Source organism: Cyprinodon tularosa, unplaced genomic scaffold (assembly GCF_016077235.1).
Source record: "Cyprinodon tularosa strain WSP-4 unplaced genomic scaffold, ASM1607723v1 ctg66, whole genome shotgun sequence".
Lineage (NCBI taxonomy): Eukaryota > Metazoa > Chordata > Actinopteri > Cyprinodontiformes > Cyprinodontidae > Cyprinodon > Cyprinodon tularosa.
Window position 1 is genome coordinate 6,170,888 of NW_024039407.1, and position 19,454 is coordinate 6,190,341.

A 19,454-nucleotide genomic window follows, 5' to 3' on the forward strand; every position below is an offset into this window, starting at 1 on the left:
CTGGCAGGTAAATCAGGGAATTTGGTTAGTTGCTGGAATTTTCTTCAGAGAAACCATCTGGAAGGAGGCAAATTCCTTCAAAGAAATACCGAATAGGTCATTAGATGAAGCATCTTTTGAAAGAACTTCTGATCTGCTGCTTCGCCATAAACTATACAGCTTCACAGTCAAAGGAGCTTTAAACTCATCTTTGCCACCAAACTGTCAGAATAAATAAATGAAAAAGAAATGGAGCTATATATATATATATGAGAGAGGGAGAGAGACATGGGTGAAAGGACCACATGCTGGATTCGAACCCGCATCGCCCGCGTCGAGGACAAAGGCCTCCATAAATTGTCCGTGTGCGCTAACCACTGCGCAACCCAATTTTAGTCCCACCTGGTTTAATTCCGTAAAAAATCTTCCTTAGACTTCTGGCTCTCCGATTATTAATAGATTAATCGAAAATATAATTGACAGATTAATCGATTTGCAAAAATAATCGTTTGTTGCAGCCGTAAATCTAATTCCCAATTGACATGTATGCTTGGATTATGTTTTCACACATCTATCCCATTTAACAAGCTAACTTCAGCGGAGGGATTGCTTAATTCCACCATTTTGTGGTGATTGCTCATTCATTGCGGGTGACCAGGCAGGCACCAATGTCAGGCTACAGGGATCACGCTCTTTTATTATTTTCCAAAATAAGGCCCCGTCCACACGAAGACGAACCCTGGCCTAAACGCACAAATTTTTCACCAAACCAGCCTCTCATCCACACGAAGCCGGCGTTTCGGGGGTCTGTAAACGATCTTTTTTTTATACAGCCTTCAGAGTGGGAAGATTTCGAAACGCTGTTTTCGCGTTTCCATCTTTACGCTCTAACCGCATATGTTTTTTTACACGCATGCGTCATAGCGTCGCCTCTAAACACGCATGCGCGACACATCACAACAACAATGGCGCCGTTGCTGCTAATGCTACTCACCCTGCTGTCGGGCTTACAACAGAATCTTCTTCTTCTGGAATATCTCCAGGAAGAACAGAGCAATATCGACGTCATAGTTCAGCACCTGAATTTGACTGAACCACGAAAATGGACCCGCAGGGCAACCATGTATAAATATTAGTGCGCATGCCCAACATTTCGTCGCTTATTTTTGCTTTGGCACCACAGCGCCACTTACAGGCCTGGCATACATTTTGCAGCGTTTTCATGCATTCGTGTGGACGCTCACATTTATTTTACGTCTCCGTCTTTACTGCAAACGTTTTGGAAAATATCAGCGTTTCGTGTTCGTTTTGACTTCGTGTGGACGGGGCCTAAATCACTGATGACGAACTAGTTTTTAATGAATCCTTTGCTAATAAATATATCTTCATACCTTTTTATTCATGTTCATTCATATTTTTGGGGGTTCTGCATAATATACAGATAAAATTGATAGTGTTTGCTCATTAATTGCATATAAGACTCCTAGATGACTAGCTGAAATGCATACCTTTCTTTTCTTTCTCTTAAAACACAAAAACTAGTCCTGAAACTATCTGAACAATTTATAACTGTATTTTTATTTTCAGTTTGTTTTGACTATAATAATAGTTAGCTTGGCAAATTAGTAATAAGTAATTAATTATCAGGACATTCAACTTCAGAGTATCACTGATGACCCCCTCCTTCTTCTGGAGGTGCTGATCTACGTTGGCCCCGTGAGACCATCCTGATCTCGCGAGCTTTCGAGATTTCACTCGCTAATCAGTCTTGGAGCCGTCCACCAAACGAACGTCCAATCAGCGTTGGCTTTGAGGCGGGTTGAGGTGTGACGCAACGAGAAGCGCGACAGTTCAGTCTAAAGAACATGGCGGCTTCAGCCGATGAAACTAGCGTTAGCGTGGCTATCCAGCAAGTTTTATCGGAATTACAGAGTATTTCTTCACTGAAAGAAGAGCAAAACACTGCTCTGGAGGCTTTTCTCAGAGGAAAAGATGTTTTTGCTCTTCTCCCCACTGATTTCGGCAAGAGTAGCCTGGCTTGTGGTTGTGTTTTCGTCGTTGCTCTGTTAGTATGTCATATTCTTCGTTGATCTGATTGGTTTATTTGGCCCGTCTATCACCAACATAGGCCAATCAGCTAACCAGTATTTTCGCCCCTTCCCAAAATTACTTCAACGGAAGGTTTCCAGATGGATATGCGGAGCAAATCCATCTGGCGGAGTCAGGTTAGATCTAGTGTCAGTATGGGGGGAAAAAATCATCTGGTGGGGGTGGCCATGGTCACCCCAGGCCACTCTTCTAGCTCCGCCCCTGTCGGTGGGTTTCCTTTTTTAATCAACTTGCTAGAAGTCCTCCATCTGTTTTTGTTTAGTGTTTTTAATAAAAAAATGTATTTGTTAGATTGTTTTAGACTGAATTCATTATTATTGTAAACATACGTGTTTGTCTTAAATTTCTGGAAGAGGCTGTTAAATGGGACTGTATCAATCTGTTGTTCCTAAAGTGTGGGACACGCCCCCTTTATATCAGAAAAATAAATGCAGATTTTTATTTTTTTCTCTATAATCATTTTTCTAAAACACGAATTCCATTCAGCACATCTGACTTGTTGCTCCAGGATCTTTCAGTAAAACTAGACTTTGTGAAAACAAAACCCGTATGTTAGATGAGATAATGATGTGAGCTGATTGCTGTTTATTTTTGCAGTCCTAACACCTGCATGTCGTCATGGTTGGTGTCCGCATCTTCTTTGCCTAGAAAATATGGCATGCCATTTAAAGTTAACTGATTTTTAAATTTTATTTCAGTTTAATATGGGGAAAAAGTCAGAATTCTGACTTTAATCTCAGAATTATGACTTTAATCTCAGCATTCTGACTTTAATCTCAGCATTCTGACTTTAATCTCAGCATTCTGACTTTAATCTCAGCATTCTGAGTTTAATCTCAGCATTCTGACTTTAATCTCAGCATTCTGACTTTAATCTCAGAATTCTGACTTTAATCTCAGAATTCTGACTTTAATCTCAGCATTCTGACTTTAATCTCAGCATTCTGACTTTAATCTCAGCATTCTGACTTTAATCTCAGAATTCTGACTTTATTCTCAGAATTCTGACTTTAATCTCAGCATTCTGACTTTAATCTCAGAATTCTGACTTTTTTCTCAGCATTCTGACTTTAATCTCAGCATTCTGACTTTAATCTCAGCATTCTGACTTTAATCTCAGAATTCTGACTTTAATCTCAGAATTCTGACTTTAATCTCAGCATTCTGACTTTAATCTCAGCATTCTGACTTTAATCTCAGCATTCTGACTTTAATCTCAGCATTCTGACTTTAATCTCAGCATTCTGACTTTAATCTCAGAATTCTGACTTTAATCTCAGAATTCTGACTTTAATCTCAGAATTCTGACTTTAATCTCAGAATTCTGACCGCTTACAAACATGTTAGCATCAAGCCATAGCCATGTCTGTTTTAGATACTAGCTCTTTTGTTTTAATGACCTTCTGCTCCTCCATTAATGAGGGGACCCCTCAGGCACGTAAAAAGTTGCCTAATTCACTGGCCACCTCAAACAACTCACATCTTTGTCAGTGAAGCTGATTGCTCCCACATCTCTTCCTTCATGGTGCCCATCCATATTAAGATCCAAAATTCTGAGATTAAAGTCAGAAATCTGAGAAAAAAGTCAGAATTCTGAGGAAAAAAGTCCGAATTCTGAGAAAAAAGTTGGAATTCTGAGAAAAAAGTCAGAATTCTGAGGAAAAAGTCGGAATTCTGAGGAAAAAAGTCGGAATTCTGACTTATTTTTCCCATGTTAAACTGAAATAAAATTTAAAAATCAGTTAACTTTTTTTTTTTTTTCCAGTGGCCCTAATCCTCTTCCGTAGTTTTCAGTACAGTAGCATTGGAAAACTCTGACCTGGTTTATGGGGAAAAAGAAAAAAAAAAAAATTAGACCAAGGTTTTAAAGCTAAGATGGTCCTTTACTTTAAATTATTTAGTTATTTAATCAATTATTAGTTTTGGAAGATTTCAAAGAAAACCTGATCAAAAGATCAAGCGTACAATCGGTTTTAGATGAAGGTCACTACTTCAGTGCATTTGAGTGTGAAAAGGAGACGGCGGCTGTTTTCTCTGTAGACTATGAACCGCTGATGAGGTGGCGGCGTGTCTGACTTCTGGCTCCTTTGATTAGTTTGACTCTCAGACTGTGTGAGCTGGTCTGACCAAAGTCTGTCTGGATGTTTCACCAACTTACACTCTGTTTGAACAAGACTGAGCATGACTCTTGTTGCTCCAATGCGAACCAGTCGTTGGTTGTGTGTGGGTGTGTTTTCTTTTGGGGGGGGGTAATTCATTGGAGGTTTCCTCACCTTTTGCGTGGACTGACTGAGTGTGAGGGGGCGTAGAGCCTTCAATGACAGAAAAACGAAAGAGGATCTCACTCCAACAGCTCCTTGTCCCTTTTGAGAGGTGCACTCTGTCATAACGACTATCTGTTACCAAATAGGTGATGCCTTACATGTTGGGACATGAACTTCCATCATTTTCGACTGAACGTGTCGATGAGGAACATTAATGTGGTCTCGTGTAATTAAACACGACGTGCCTGGATGTTGCCTCCAGCTTTCGGAGATGAGCTCCTCATGTTTACGTGTCTGTATGTGCGGACGTGAGCGGAGAAGGTTGCTTGAAACAATGACAGAGATATGACTCTGCTCTTTGGTTGGGTGTTTCTGAAGTAGAAAGGTAATGCATGGGAGGTCATGTTTTTACAGATAAGTCCTTTCTTTTAACCTTTTGCTCCATGTTTTTCTGCCTGGGTTCTGTAAGTCACAGCCTGAATCAGCAGTACTGCCAATCACTTCTCCTCTCTTGGTTAAACATTTATTCTAAAAGAAAAAAAAAACTTAAGAGAATTGTTGTTGGATAAACATTTTACACATTCTGTCCCTTTTTGTTATTTCAAACAAAGGTTCAGGTTTACAAGAGCACACAGTTTCTTAACTAATATAATTCAAAATTTAAGTTTTGACCTTGTTCATTTGCAGAAAAGCATTAGATCAGATGTAAAACTCTACTGCAGGTCAGTAAAGCAAGTGGATTTTAATCAAATCGACCGATTCAAATCTACTGAAGATATTCCAGTTTAACCCTATTTTATATTATTAAATTATAATTATCATTATTATTATACATAATACAAATTAATAGCCCATGCATGAAGCTTTTGCTGAACTGAAGAGCTGCTTCAACGACAGACTGCTGCAACCTAAATGTACATAGGAGCGTTATCGCAGATCCTTCCTTCCAGCAACTTCTCCCAAAAAGCCCAATTAGTGTTTATATCACTGCTTTAATTTGCACATCTATGCTGTTGCTGCTTATAGCAAAATAATCTATTTAAATTAGCCATCAGTTGTACATTCGTAATTTTTTAAAATATATAAATGTTAACAGTTTTTCCCCTGACAAAATTTTAATCTTTACTCTGTTTTATATACATTTATAAACCCTGTTTCTGTGTGAATTTTATTACTTTGAACGCCTATTTACCGGTGTTGCACCAAAGTTTCTCTATTGCGTAAAAATACAGTAATTGTGTTTTTTATTTTTTTTTTGCTCTAAAATACCATATAGTCAAATGAAAATTAAAATCTTGAAGTATACTGTAGCTAGATCTTTTGTTTTATTGAAACTGTGGAAGTCTTTTTCTTATTTGATTTTAAATCTAATTAGATTATAGGACCAGAGATGGCAAAAGTACTCACTTTCCTTACTTGAGTAAAAGTACAGATACTTGTGTTAAAAAATACACTGGTAAAAGTGGAAGTACTGATTAAACTTCTTTACTCAAGTAAAAGTAACAAAGTACAGGCTTGTAAATTTACTTAAAGTATAAAAGTAAAAGTAGAAACCACTTTTTTCATGCCGTTGCCTACATTTTAAATGGATGTCTGCCAATAGGACTAGATCTCCGTTGTGTTCATTTTCAATCATCTCGTCGTCCATGCTACTATGCTAACGCCACCGCCACCAAGCTGCAATGATTTGCCGCTAATGAATACCGCCGAATCTGTCGATTCATCTTGTAGTGGTGCGTCAAATGCAACGTAGATTCCCATCCAATTAGATTGAATTTGGTATTGATGACGTGAAAAATAATAACGGTAACTCCATTGAAATTATTCAAAACTAAAGTAACGAGCCAATTTTTTAAAATGTAAGGAGTAGAAAGTACAGATATTTGTGTAAAAATTAGGGATGCACGATATAATCGGCCCCCTATCGGTATCGGCCTTAAAACTGAATATCGGACATCGGCCACCACACCGATATTTAACCCAATATTTGATCTTCTTTTTTACAGACTTAAAAACTTCTAAAGACGAGGGAAAAAATATTGATATATTAAAATATCACAATATCTTCATATGCTGATATATTGCCATTTAAAAACACCATATCAATCTCTTTTACTAATGAAATATTGCTATATGTCATCGTTATGCTACGAAATCCCCCGAAAATTCACGAAATTTTGCCATATTTTTATATGCTGATATATTGACGCGGTATCGATCTATTTTACTAACAAAATCTCACAAGAATTTGCAAAATATCACAACAGTTTGTAACAGAACGATGAGATTTCACGAGATTTTGAAAGTAAAATAGATCGATACCGCGTTTTTAAAAATCTATTTGATATCAGCATATGAAAATATATTTGAGTATATTATTTTTCAAAGTGTCAGAAATGGATAACAAAACTGCTATTTTCAATGACTACTTATTTTTGTCCAGCTTTAACATCAGTATCGATATCGGTTATCGGCTACATGAGTTTTAAAATATCGGCATATCGGATATCGGCCAAAATCCCAATATCGTGCATCCCTAGTAAAAATGTAAGGAGTAGAAGTAAAAAGTCGCCATAAAAATAAGTAGTAAAGTAAAAATATCAGAAAAATCTACTTGAGTACAGTAACAAAGTATTTGTACTTCGTTACTTCCCATCTCTGTATAGGACGATGCATTACGACTGAGGTCTTTCCAGCCTACCTAATTTTGTCAGACATTCTGTTTAAGTGATTTCATGATGATTAGCATTTGAAAAATCAGTTTGGAATGATCGTAGGCCAGCATGGGAATGCCAGCTAAACCTGAAGCTATTTCCTTTAAAAATCTTAAAACCTTACATAAATATAGACAAATAACTAAATGCATTGGCTGCTGTTATTTCTATTGCCGTTTAACCTATGGCTTATGTTATGTTTGTATCCTAATCAACAATAGTTTGGGTCATGAAATCGTTCTGGTTCTATTTTGTGGGTCAGAAGCCGACATAATTGGGAACCTCTCCCTTATAAAGTTGTAGATAATCTTGTTAAAGGAGAATTCCGGTTTTTAACACTTTTAGCCCATTTTCTGTAGTGTCCAGGATGAAATCGAATGATCGACACCAAAATTTTGACAATTGGTCCTGTCTCTGCTTTTTGGCTCATGCAGAATCCCCCCCTGGCTGCTTCAGAATGGCTTCCATTGTGCATGTCCGATAATGTCCTTAAAACAACCTTATTTATATGCTACTCACCGGGTCGTCAGCGCTGTTCAATGACGTTCCAAAAAAAGTTTCGTAAAGAAAAAACGTTCCTGTAGTGTTTTATTTAGCATTTTGTAAATCCCATTGAGTTCTGTTGGAATAGTCAATATCCCTCCGCCACCGGAAACGGAAATGGGGCCTGTTTACACTTAGTCGTAGTCTTTTCGCTTCACTCTGTGTACTCCGACGTCGAGGTGTTAACGTCTCTGTTAAACACTTTAAAAAACTCTGAAAATGGAATACGAAAGGTGGATTCTTGAGGAGGACATATTGGACTTTGAGTTTGACGGTAGAGGATACAGTTTTCAACCGGAATATACTGAGGAGGAGTATATAGAGACATTGTCGCCTACTAGTGGTCTGGAGTGTGCAACGCTTCAGATTCGAACGGGAAGCGGAAGTTTATAAGCGGTTGTGATGTATCGGAAAAAATAGTTCTGGGATTTACAAAATGCTAAATAAAACAAGACAAGAACGGTTTTTCTTCACGAAACTTTTTTTGGAACGTCATTGAACAGCGTTGACGACCCGGTGAGTAGCATATTTTAAAAAAAGAACGTTTAAGGTTGTTTTAAGGACATTATCGGACATGCACAATGGAAGCCATTCTGAAGCAGCCAGGGGGGATTCTGCATGAGCCAAAAAGCAGAGACAGGAGCAATTGTCAAAATTTTGGTGTCGATCATTCGATTTCATCCTGGACACTACAGAAAATGGGCTAAAAGTGTTAAAAACCGGAATTCTCCTTTAAGTGTCAATAGCTGATTTTCTTGATATGTGTGATTGAAATCTCTGCACAGGGTGTTAACTAAACGATGGAGATTTGTCTACTAAGCTTTTCTAATGCTTGATCTCATATTTGCATGTCAAGCAGGAGGAGGGACTTGTTCAATCTGATTAAGGATCCATCATATTCTTTTGATTTGGGATTTAGTGGCTAATATATTAATTTATAGTATGTTGTATTCATTAAAATCAATCCTTGCATTAACATTGGTTTTGGAAAAGTATTCTACATAATAATGATGCAGTACTTGTCTAAAATGTCCACGAGGCATCCTCTTGGTCAAATTCTAGTCTGTGTTTTATTTCAGGAACATTTCCAGCTTTGAAGCAAATGAGTTGTTTTAAAGGGATCATAAAAGATCACAGTGGAACTCATATTTATGGACTTTTTACCGGAAAAGAATAAGAAGAAAAAGGAGTCAGTTATTTTTTCTTATCTCAGAGAAGACGCATTCCTTAAGAAATCAAGCCCAGCGGCTCTCGTACCTTCTTCTGTCAGGATGCACACTCATTCTGTTATGCACGCGCTTACATAAGCGCAAGGTGAACTCTGCGGGACGCGCTGTTCCGGAGAAGTCTGAGTGAGCTCAGAGGAGGAAGTTCACTCTGACCACTAACACATAGAAAACGGTGTCATTTCCAACAAAGGAATAAATAATCAGTTGGGCATGATGGAGCACATTCTGTTCACATCTCCACTCAGATAGCTGGGCTTTACTTTACGGAAATTTAAAATTTATAGGTAGCCCATTTCTTAAGACCGACTGCACTGCAAAAACAATCCAGAAATAAGTAAAAAATGGCTTAAATTAAGTATATTTAGCCTTAATTTGAGCAGGTAAATAAGATGATTTGCCAATGGAATGAGTATTTTCACTCTTAAAATAAGATAGTTAGATAATATTTACTTGAAATAAGACGATAAAATAGTTTTTTCTTATTTTAAAAGGAAATTGTCTTGTTCCATTGGCAAAGTGTCTTACTTATCTCCTCAAATCAAGGAAAAACACACTTATTTTAAGAAAAAATAACTTATTGAGATTTATATTTTTTGCAGTGTGGACTTGGATTTAAAAGCTTGTGAGGATGTGGCAACCTGCAGAAACTCACCTTAATAATAAAAGGTCATAAAAGGTCATTAATCATTTAATGGAGGTTCGCTTAACCAGAAAAAGGGTAATGTTGTTCTCCTTGAGGACCAGGATTGTGGACGATGGGCAGCTCTTTGTGTATGGAAGCAAATCGTTACCATATTTTAAATGAAAAGACATTTTCAGAAATTCTTTTTTATTTTAGGAATGCGGCTGCATTGTTTGACTCATAAATGAAATTGGTAATCAATAATCCTGTTTGCATTTTCATTTTCTTCTTCAACACTGCTCATGCTTTTACTTAATTAAAACGAAAAAAAAAAAAAAGATTTATTTTTCAAAATGTAGCCCAGCAAATACATACCAAAATTCAATTTGAAATGTAAAATTTGAAAATGAAAAAGCATTTCCAGAAATGCTTCATTGTTTGATACAACATGGGTAGCCCGGTCAGCAAGGACCTGAGGAAGATCGGCTGCTGACGTCACTCTGCTGCCCCCGCCGCTCAGAATGCTTGACCATGAAAACGAAAAAGCAATGTCCGCTGTGTTTTCTCCTTGATTATGGCATAAAATGTGCAGTCTTAAAGAATAAAATGCAAACGCAAATAGGATGACTGATTACTAATTTCATTTGTAAGTCAATTTATTTGATGAGCCTAATAATGCAGGCACATTCTTCAAATGAAAAAGAATTTCTGGAAATGCTTTTTCATTTTCAAATTTTGCATTTCAAATAGAATTTTGGTATGTATTTGCTGGGGTACATTTTGAAAAATAAATCTCAAATGTCTTTTTAATTTTAATGAATTGAAATGATGAACGGTGTTAAAGCTAAAGTGTGTAATAATTACAGGGATATACAGTCAGAAATGTAATATATTATACATAACTATGTTATTTATCATCATCTACGAGCTCAGCCTCTTAACCTTAATATTTGCGTTGCCTTAGAATTCGTTATTTATAATTACATAGGAGCGGGTCTCGCAGCCATGGAGGCAGACATCTTTGCGCTACGGCAGCGCAGAGCCAACAAACTAGCGATTGCCAGATCGCCCATGACGCTCGAAAGTAACTACGGCAAGTTGAGAGAGATGAACTAAGACGGTACTGAACAATAGATGGCAGTATTAAAATTATCTATGTAAACAAACCTCATCACTTGAGAAGGTAGGTGATGCGGACGTCGTGGAAGACATTTTGTCCCGTAACGCTCGCCGTATTGTTGGGGTGGAAAAGCGGTGGGGGGGAGATGTTCATGTTGCTGCAGTCTGCAGTCTGGACGTTAGATGTCGCTGAAAATTACACACTGTAGCTTTAAAGAAGAAAATGAAAATGCAAACAGGATTATTGATTACTAATTTCCTTTATGAGTCAAACAATGCGGCCACATTCTTAAAATGAAAAAGAATTTCTGGAAATGCTTTTTCATTTGAAATATGGTCACGATTTGCTTCCATATTTGTGGAGGAAACCCTCTCTGGTAACGAGTACACTGGAAAAAATTGAAATCTAGATAAGTCATTTTTTCTTAAAATAAGTGCATTTGCTCTTGAATTGGGGAGGTAAAAGAGACATTTTGCCAATGGAACAAGACAATTTACTCTAAAAATAAGAAAACACAATTGCATTGTCTAATTTCAAGTGCATTTTATCTAAATATCTTATTTTAAGAGTAAAATACTCATTCCACTGACAAAATATCTCATTTAACTACTCAAATTAAGGGTAAATACACTTAATTTAAAGGAATAGTACACCCAAATCATGATTACCCTTCATTTTCTACTCACCCCCATGCTGAACAACACTCTGGAGTACTTTTTTGATATCTCAAATGCATCTGGAGATCTGGGAGGCTTCTTGCTGTCTGCTGACATTCAAATAATGGAGGTCTATGGCGCCCGAGGCAGAAAGGTCCATAAAAGTCCACAAAAAATGTGTCAATATTCCTCCATACTGCTCGTCCAATGTATTCCAAGTGTCCTGAGTGGGTAGCGTCCAGTATTTACTCGAAACGAAGTCATTTAGAATGTTTTTAGAGCATAAACAGTAGTGTATAGGATTTCCTAAAAGCGCCTTCACGAGTCTACGGAAACCGCGGCAGACCAAACCAGATGAAAGTGCGCATTCAGCGTCTGCTCTGCCGATAATGCAAGCGTAGAAGAAGAAATGTGCTGTTTACCTGTGCAAAGAAAGAAACAACGAAAGGAAAAAATGTCTGAGGACTTCAGTGTTGAGGAAGAGCATGAGTTCTTTGCCGAGCTGAATGCGCACTTTCATCTGGTTTGGTCTGCCGCGGTTTTCGTAGAGTCGGGAACTCGCTTTTAGGAAATCCTATACACTACTGTTTATGCTCTAAAAACATTCTAAATGACTTCATTTTGAGTAAATTCTGGATGCTACCCACTCAGGACACTTGGAATACATTGGACGGGCAGTATGGAGGAATATTGACACATTTTTTGTGGACTTTTATGGACCTTTCTGTCTCGGTCACCATAGACCTCCATTATTTGAATGTCAGCAGACAGCAAGAAGCCTCCCAGATCTCCAGATGCATTTGAGATATCAAAAAAGTACTCCAGAGTGTTGTTCAGCATGGGGGTGAGTAGAAAATGAAGGCTAATCATGTTTTGGGTGTACTATTCCTTTAACAAATTTTTACTTATTACTAGATCGTTTTTCCAGTGTAGAAGGACTAGATGGTTCTTCAAAGTAAGCTACCCAGGCCAAACTCCTACAGCTCTCCACCAGGAAAATGGCAGCTACCTCTGACCAGATCACAGAAGTTCCTGCACTGCTCCAGCACTAGACTTAGACTTTTTTATTTGGTCATTTTGTATACACGGGTGTAAACAAAAAGAAATTTTGTTTAAAGCTACAGTGTGTAATAATTACAGGCATATAAATTCAGAAATTTAATATATTATACATAACTATGTTATTTATCATCACCTATGAGCTCAGCCTTTTAACCATAACATTTGCGTTGCCTTAGAATTCGTTATTTATAATTACATAGGAGCGGGTCTCGCAGCCATGGAGGCTGACATCTTTGCGCTACGGCAGCGCAGAGGCAACAAACTAGCGATTGCGAGATCTCCCATGACGCTCGAAAATAACTACGGCAAGTTGAGAGAGATGAACTGAGACGGTACTGAACAGTAGATGGCAGTATTATGCCTGAGAAGCGTTTAGTCTGCCTGAAACCAAAGAAGAAGAAGAAGAAGCAGGTATACTGCGCCTCGGTAACAAGAAAGGTAAACAAGGCGGCAGGCGTGAGTGACTTTGCAAACTGTTTGGCACTGTGTGGCCAAACATCAGACGAATGGAGGATCATGTCTACTCTGTATCACAACGAAAAGCGGCGGACACCGAACCCCCGTCATCTAAGAAGCGGAAACACGACGAGAATAAACGCAAGAGTGATAAGAAACGACAAAAAACACGGATCAACATTGGCACGGCATTTACACGATGGAAGTCACTGATGGAGGAAAAAGGTTTTCAAAGTGACGCTCAAGTTGCCAGTTTTCTCTTGGACAGGTAATTAATCCTATACACACTATTGTCTAATATCACTGCAGTTTTTGGAGTACAGGATGCTCAGACCTGTCTAAAACAATAACATGCTGCGTGATGATGCTGTTACTCTCCAGTATACTTATTCAGCAACGTCCCTGACGTTTCACAGGTAATGATTCAGTAATTTTCTGTAAAATAATTTTCTGGATATATACCTCGGTTACTTCTCTCCGGCTCCTTTGGAGATCTTCAAGCCTTTCTTCCTCTGCTCTCACCCCGCTGGCACCCCTCTCTCGCCTGGCCCCAGCTGCACGCTCACCCCGGCCTCTCTGCCCTCTTCCTTTCCCTCTTCCTTGCCTTGTAACCCCCGTGCCACAAACAAGACTTGGACTCTGTAAACGGGGAATATATATTCTTCCAGCGAACACAATCTCGCTGTTAAACTAATGACTACAATTACTTCGTCTGTTTATATCACCATGCAAAGCAGCTCACCAAAACGTCACAACGACGTAGAAAAGATAACGGGTATATTTATTATCTTAAGTCTACATGAAATCTATACCCTACACAGACTAATGAAATACTATCTGTAAAATTATCTATGTAAACAAACCTCATCACTTGAGAAGGTAGGTGATGCGGACGTCGTGGAAGACATTTTGTCCCGTAACGCTCGCCGTACTGTTGGGGGGGAGAAGCGGTGGGGGGGAGACGTTCATGTTGCTGCAGTCTGCAGTCTGACCGCTAGATGTCGCTGAAAATTACACACTGTAGCTTTAAAACAGCTCTAGACAATTTCATTTTTTAAAGTGCAGCCTTGAAAAACTAATAAAAACATTAAAAAAAGAAAAATAGTAGTATAAACAAATGACTGTATATTTACATACTAAACATTTTTTTTTCAAATAAATATATTTATGATATAATAATAATATTATACTACCAGCTCCCTGTCTCCTCTATAGTAGCCTTTAAGATAATGTTCCTCTCATGGGGCTTTTAATGGTCAAATACCAGCTTATACCTGAAAATTCTGACATCTGTATGTTGCTAATCGTTCCTTTAAGTTATGTCACCAAACTGCTGCTTGTATCACGGAAGTCGCTGCCTCTTGTGTAGATTTAGGCCGACCCATTTTTTTCTTAAAAGCCGTTTTTTTTTTGTTTTTTTTTTCCTGGGCTTCAATTTTCTTTTTCAATGTTTCAATGTTTGTTTTTGGTTTCCTCCTTTTCCCCCTGCTTAGTCTTATAGATGTTATATAATGCACCTTTTTCCTCCTCGTTTGCACCTTCTTTAATCACTATGCCAATATGTGACGAGTGAATTTCTCCGCTGTGATATCAATAAAGCTCATCTAATCTAATCTATCATAGAAATGAACATGAATATCCTGATCCACATGAAGAGGAGAAAAATAAAGTCCAAACCACCGTCACTCCTAGAGGCCAATGATCTTCTCTCCGTTTCCCTGCTAGGATTAAATACATCCTAATCTCATTAAAGGTTTTTATATATTACCTCCATCCAAACATTGGAGCGTTTGTGTGTCTGGCCTCTATAAAAACCCCAGTTTGATGCCATCTACTTCTTGGAAACTCCCCTTTCCCTTCTTTTTTTGGAGTTCCTAAAATATAATAACACTTTCCAGGTATTGAAAGCACAGATCTGCATAGACATCATTGATAGGAATGTTCAGTATTTGGAAAAACCAAAACCGAACTCTGACAGGAGAATCTTCCAGTGTTTTTAGATCATCTTTTTTTTCTCTTGCTTTAACCTCCCTGAATTTGGCCCTACTCTTCTTTTTCCCCTTCTGCTTTTGTCGTGGCAGGAATGCGAATCCTTCATTGTGAAGCTACATAAAACTCACCTGTCTGTGAGCACACTCCTAACTTTCCGTTTTGATTTGCTCACATTTCTCAGCCCCAGTAGTGTCGATAGCCCACGGTTTTCCTTTGGATGTTCTTTTTCATTCTTTGGCTATGATTAACTACATCTTCATTGTTAAAATATGACCTACGTTAACCTTACCTTATGAAATGATGTAAGATATTTTACACATTGCCTGAATTCACAGTAAACTTCCAGATAAGTAAAAAAAAAACAATCCACTTGACTTTGTTTCCAAGTTTTAAGACGTTTCGCTTCCCATCAAGGAAGCTTTTTCAAATCAAAATGTCAGAAATAATGTTGAAATCAAGGCTTTTTAGAGTGGAATAAAAACAAAGCCTTCTTTTGGCTTAGAAAATATGCCAATTGAACCGGGCAAACGGGTCCATCCCTTTGGAATGGGGGTTGTTTGGCTTCTTTGTTGGCCTGTAAAACCCGATATCTGTCTATGTCTCTGAAACAGGGCTCACTAAAGCCAACAGCCAGGCTAACAATGCCCTGCTCCCCAAGGTGAGAGGTTAAATGAGTTCATTTCGTTGCTAGGTACCTGTGACAATGTAATAACAATAAAAAAGCTGATTATTTTTTTTTTCAAACATTTCATCATATTTTAATAGGGATGCACGATATGGGTATTTTGCCGATATCCGGTATGCCGATATTTTAAAACTCATGTAGCCGATAACCGATACCGATGTTAAAGCTGGACAAAAATAAGTAGTCATTGAAAATAGCAGTTTTATTATCCATTTCTGACACTTTGAAAAATAATATACTCAAATATATTTTCATATGCTGATATCACATTGATTTTTAAAAACGCGGTATCGATCTATTTAACTTTCAAAATTTCATCGTTCTGTTACAAACTGTCGTGATATTTTGCAAATTCTTGTGAGATTTTGTTAGTAAAATAGATCGATACCGCGTCAATATATCAACAAATAAAAATATGGCAAAATTTAGTGAATTTTCGGGGGATTTAATAGCATAACGATGACATATAGCAATATTTCATTAGAAACTCAGAAGCTGATCAAATATCGGGTTAAATATCGGTGGCATGGCCGATGTCCGATATTCAGTTTTAAGGCCGATACCGATAGGGGGCCGATTATATCGTGCATCCCTATATTTTAATTATTTTTAATTCTGGTTATAATTAGAATAGTTGTGAAAATTGGCAGATGGCCGCTCTCCCTGAGCCTGAGTCTGCTGGAGGTTTCTTCATGTTAAAAGGAAGTTTTTCCTCTCCACTGTCGCCACAAGCATGCTTAGCGTGAGGGATTGCATTCAAGTCAATGCAATCAACTGGTTTTTCTGAGATAGAAAACTTTGAGTCAATCTGACTGGATGATCTGGTGAACTGTAAAGTGCCTTGAGTTGTGAACTATAGAAATAAACTAAATTGAATTAATTTGAAAATATACTCTATGCTATTTCATATGCATTATTTAGTTTGAACATATTTTATTCATTCTAAAGTTGTGGTTGATTCTGTTTTGCTGTGGCAGCTTGCCACCATCGCTTACATGTAGCGAGAGGCTCACTAAAAGAGGAAAGGTTTTATGAAACACCTTGGGAGATGTTGTAACTGACTGCTGTCTGGTTTTTGATCCCTGGGTGATGGTCAGGCATCGGTGAGTCAGTCGAAGGAGAGACGCCCAAGTCCTTTTTAAACCTCCAATTTGCTGAGCTTAATTTGTTGTGTTAAAAAAAAAAGAAGGAATAAGTGACTCAGATTATGCATAATTACTGCTGCATGCACACGGTTTACAGAACTGATGGAGAGGATGGACAAAACTATGGAAACGAAGTGAGATTAAACAGGAATCTCCTTATTATCGCTGTAATATTTTGACCTGAGCTTGATCTTTTCCGGCCTTAAAGTTTGCGCTGACAGTGGTTTGACTTGGGCACAGCGACCCTGGGCGTGTTGGAGGAAGCGAGGAGTCTGTGCTGCAGGAAAGAACCCCGGCTCATGCAACTCGGACTGGAGCTTTAATCTCTGCAGGACCGTCAGATGGCTTTGACAGTGTGCAGCCACCAATGAGGTTGCACGATTGAACTATGGCTTTGTACTTCTTGAAAAGCTTCTCCATGGCCTTTTTAAAACATTTTTTTATTCTTCCTTCCTGTGAGCTTCTGTCTTCACCTGGGACCCAAGAGTAACCTCATTATCCTCTTTCTTCTTCACTCAGCCACTTATCTTTTAGCATTACAAGCTCCCTAAATTGAGCCGGTCAGACATTAAACGCAAACTTTGACAAAATGATTCTCCAGGGAAATGTTCAGACCTCATGCATGTCTTTTTTTTCAGCTTATAAAATTGTGATAGTGCCTGTTTTACCCTTCAACACACTTGTTTTCACACAGACACCCACTGCTCCTCCCAAGTTCCACGAAACAATGTCAGGAAGTACATTAGCAGGACCTCCATTGTATCTCCCCATACATCCCATGCTTCCTGAGCCAGGGGTGGGTGCTGCCTTGCTGGGACACACTGAAGAGCCCACTGGTGATGCTGGTGGGGGTGGTTATGTCTGGTCCAGAGACAGACTGATCCTTAATCCTGCAGCCTTCTGCTGCAGCTTCCTAACTTGATGGGGGATCTATGCACACCGTATCTCCCAGTTACTGACGTATTGCCAGATTTGTGGTTTTAAGTGTAAGGATGCAGTTGGGATTATGTCAGAGTAAGCAGATCCCAGACCAGTGCACGAGGTGGCTTTAAGAGAGTTTGTTGTGGAGCCTCAAAGGGGCACAGATGGTGGGAGTCGCCTAAACCTCTGCGCTGCCTGCAGCGGCCTCTGCGGTCGTTTAATTGTAGCAGAAACAATGGTGGAGCGGGGAGCTGTTTATTCTGAAAGTGTGTGACCGTTATGGCATTTTTCACTTTGGGCCCTGCTTTACTTTCTTTCTTCTTCTTTTTTTTTTTTTTAAAGATATCTCAGCTTCAGTGTAACAATCCCCCTGTGTCTGTGTTCAGGTTTGCCACCACCCAGACTGCCAGGACCTGAACAGCAAAAATCCTCTTCATCTGTGTGAGTCATGTGACTCACGATGCCATCCAGAGACCGCCGACAACATGCACTTTGACCGACACCCACGATTCGACCTGCAACCTCAAGGTAGATCATTTCTTTATTTCCTCCCCCCCTTCGTAGAAAGGGGGAGGATGAAGTCATCCCCTGGTAACATGAAAGGACCTTCACTGTGAAAATATCATGCATGCCAGGTCTTTATTGTTGCAGGGTCTTTATTGTTGCAGGTGATGTCAATCATTACTCCTTTTCATGCCTAAACAATCTCATCATTCATGTTAAAGACATTCTGATCGGGTCTGATAACTGCTGATTTACTAAAACTAGAGTCATCAGCATTTTTGATGTTTCTGGGCTGATGGGGACACAGAAAGTCTGTCTGTCCGAAAAGATAACCCTCTGTTCTTAGTTCATTCACTCCAAGCTCTGATTGGTTGCTGACTTTTCTACCTGGAGTGAATCTTCCAGGAAGTCATCCCCAGCTCTCCGTCTAAACCTCTGAGCAAAGAGGAGAGGGCTGTAATCTGAGGCTCTGGGGCTTGTGCGAACTAGTCCTAAAGGGTGTTTTTTTTTTTTCTTCATCCTCAGGTGTTGACACATTTAGGAGATTTCTGCTTTCATCTTATTGCTGTTGTAACCAAATTACTGCTGCTTCTGAGAGTTGACATATTTATGTGGATAAAAACACTTTTCTTTATTGCGAATGATAGGATTGCATCATTTTTGCAGAAGAGTCTTTTAATCTAGCTCAATGCAATAGAAATAATTAGCAGTAATTACAAGTTTAGGATTATGGGAAAGTCCAACCATAATTGATACAGAAATCTTCTGCTTCCAAAATGGTGTAAATTTCACCTAAACAAATTCCACTGACTTTATTTTCTTAAACAAAGATGAAGCAACATTAGCTCCCGTGTCAGAAATTCCCTCAGTGTTGATCTGAGGCGGACTTTCTCGAGCTTTATCCATCTCTTAAGGGAAAGAGCCAGAAAGTTTTCCATCTTGAATTCATTGCTTTATTTATTGCTCCACAGTGCTTCAGTGGGTAGCACTGCTGCCTTGCAGAAAGAGGGTTCGGGTTCGATTCCTGGCCTTTCTGCATGAAGTTTGCATGTTCTCCCTGAGCATGTGTGGGTTCTTTCCAGGCATCCCGGCTTCCTCCTGCAGTCCAAAAACATGACTGATGTCGTGTCAATTGGCTTCGATAAATTCTCCTTAGTGTGTGTGAATGGTTGTTTGTCCTGTTGGTCTCTGTGTTGCCCTGCCATAGACTCGCGACCTGTGCAGGGTGGACCCCACCTCTCCCCCATTGACAGCTGTAAATAGGCACCGGCAACCCTCACGACCCCATCTGGGATAAGTATGATGTAAAATGGATGGATAGATGGGTTTAATTCAATTCAATTCAGTTTATTTATATAGCGCCAAATTCACAACACATGTCATCTCAAGGCACTTTACAGTTCAACCAGATCATACAGTCAAATTGATACAAAGTTTTCTAAGGAAAACCAGT

General features: G+C 38.8%; 1 protein-coding gene across 4 annotated transcripts in view; it reads left to right on the forward strand.

Annotated features, from left to right (window-relative positions):
* Positions 1-19,454, forward strand: part of plekhg5b (pleckstrin homology domain containing, family G (with RhoGef domain) member 5b) — a 162,927-nt gene that overhangs the window by 93,448 nt on the left and 50,025 nt on the right. For 3 of the 4 annotated variants that reach the window (XM_038309253.1, XM_038309252.1, XM_038309254.1), the window contains one exon: positions 17,884-18,025. In XM_038309253.1, coding sequence (XP_038165181.1) covers positions 17,884-18,025 — 142 coding nt within the window. Of the gene's footprint in view, positions 1-17,637; positions 17,764-17,883; positions 18,026-19,454 lie in introns of those variants that run through there. The other variant, XM_038309255.1, reaches the window with a different exon arrangement.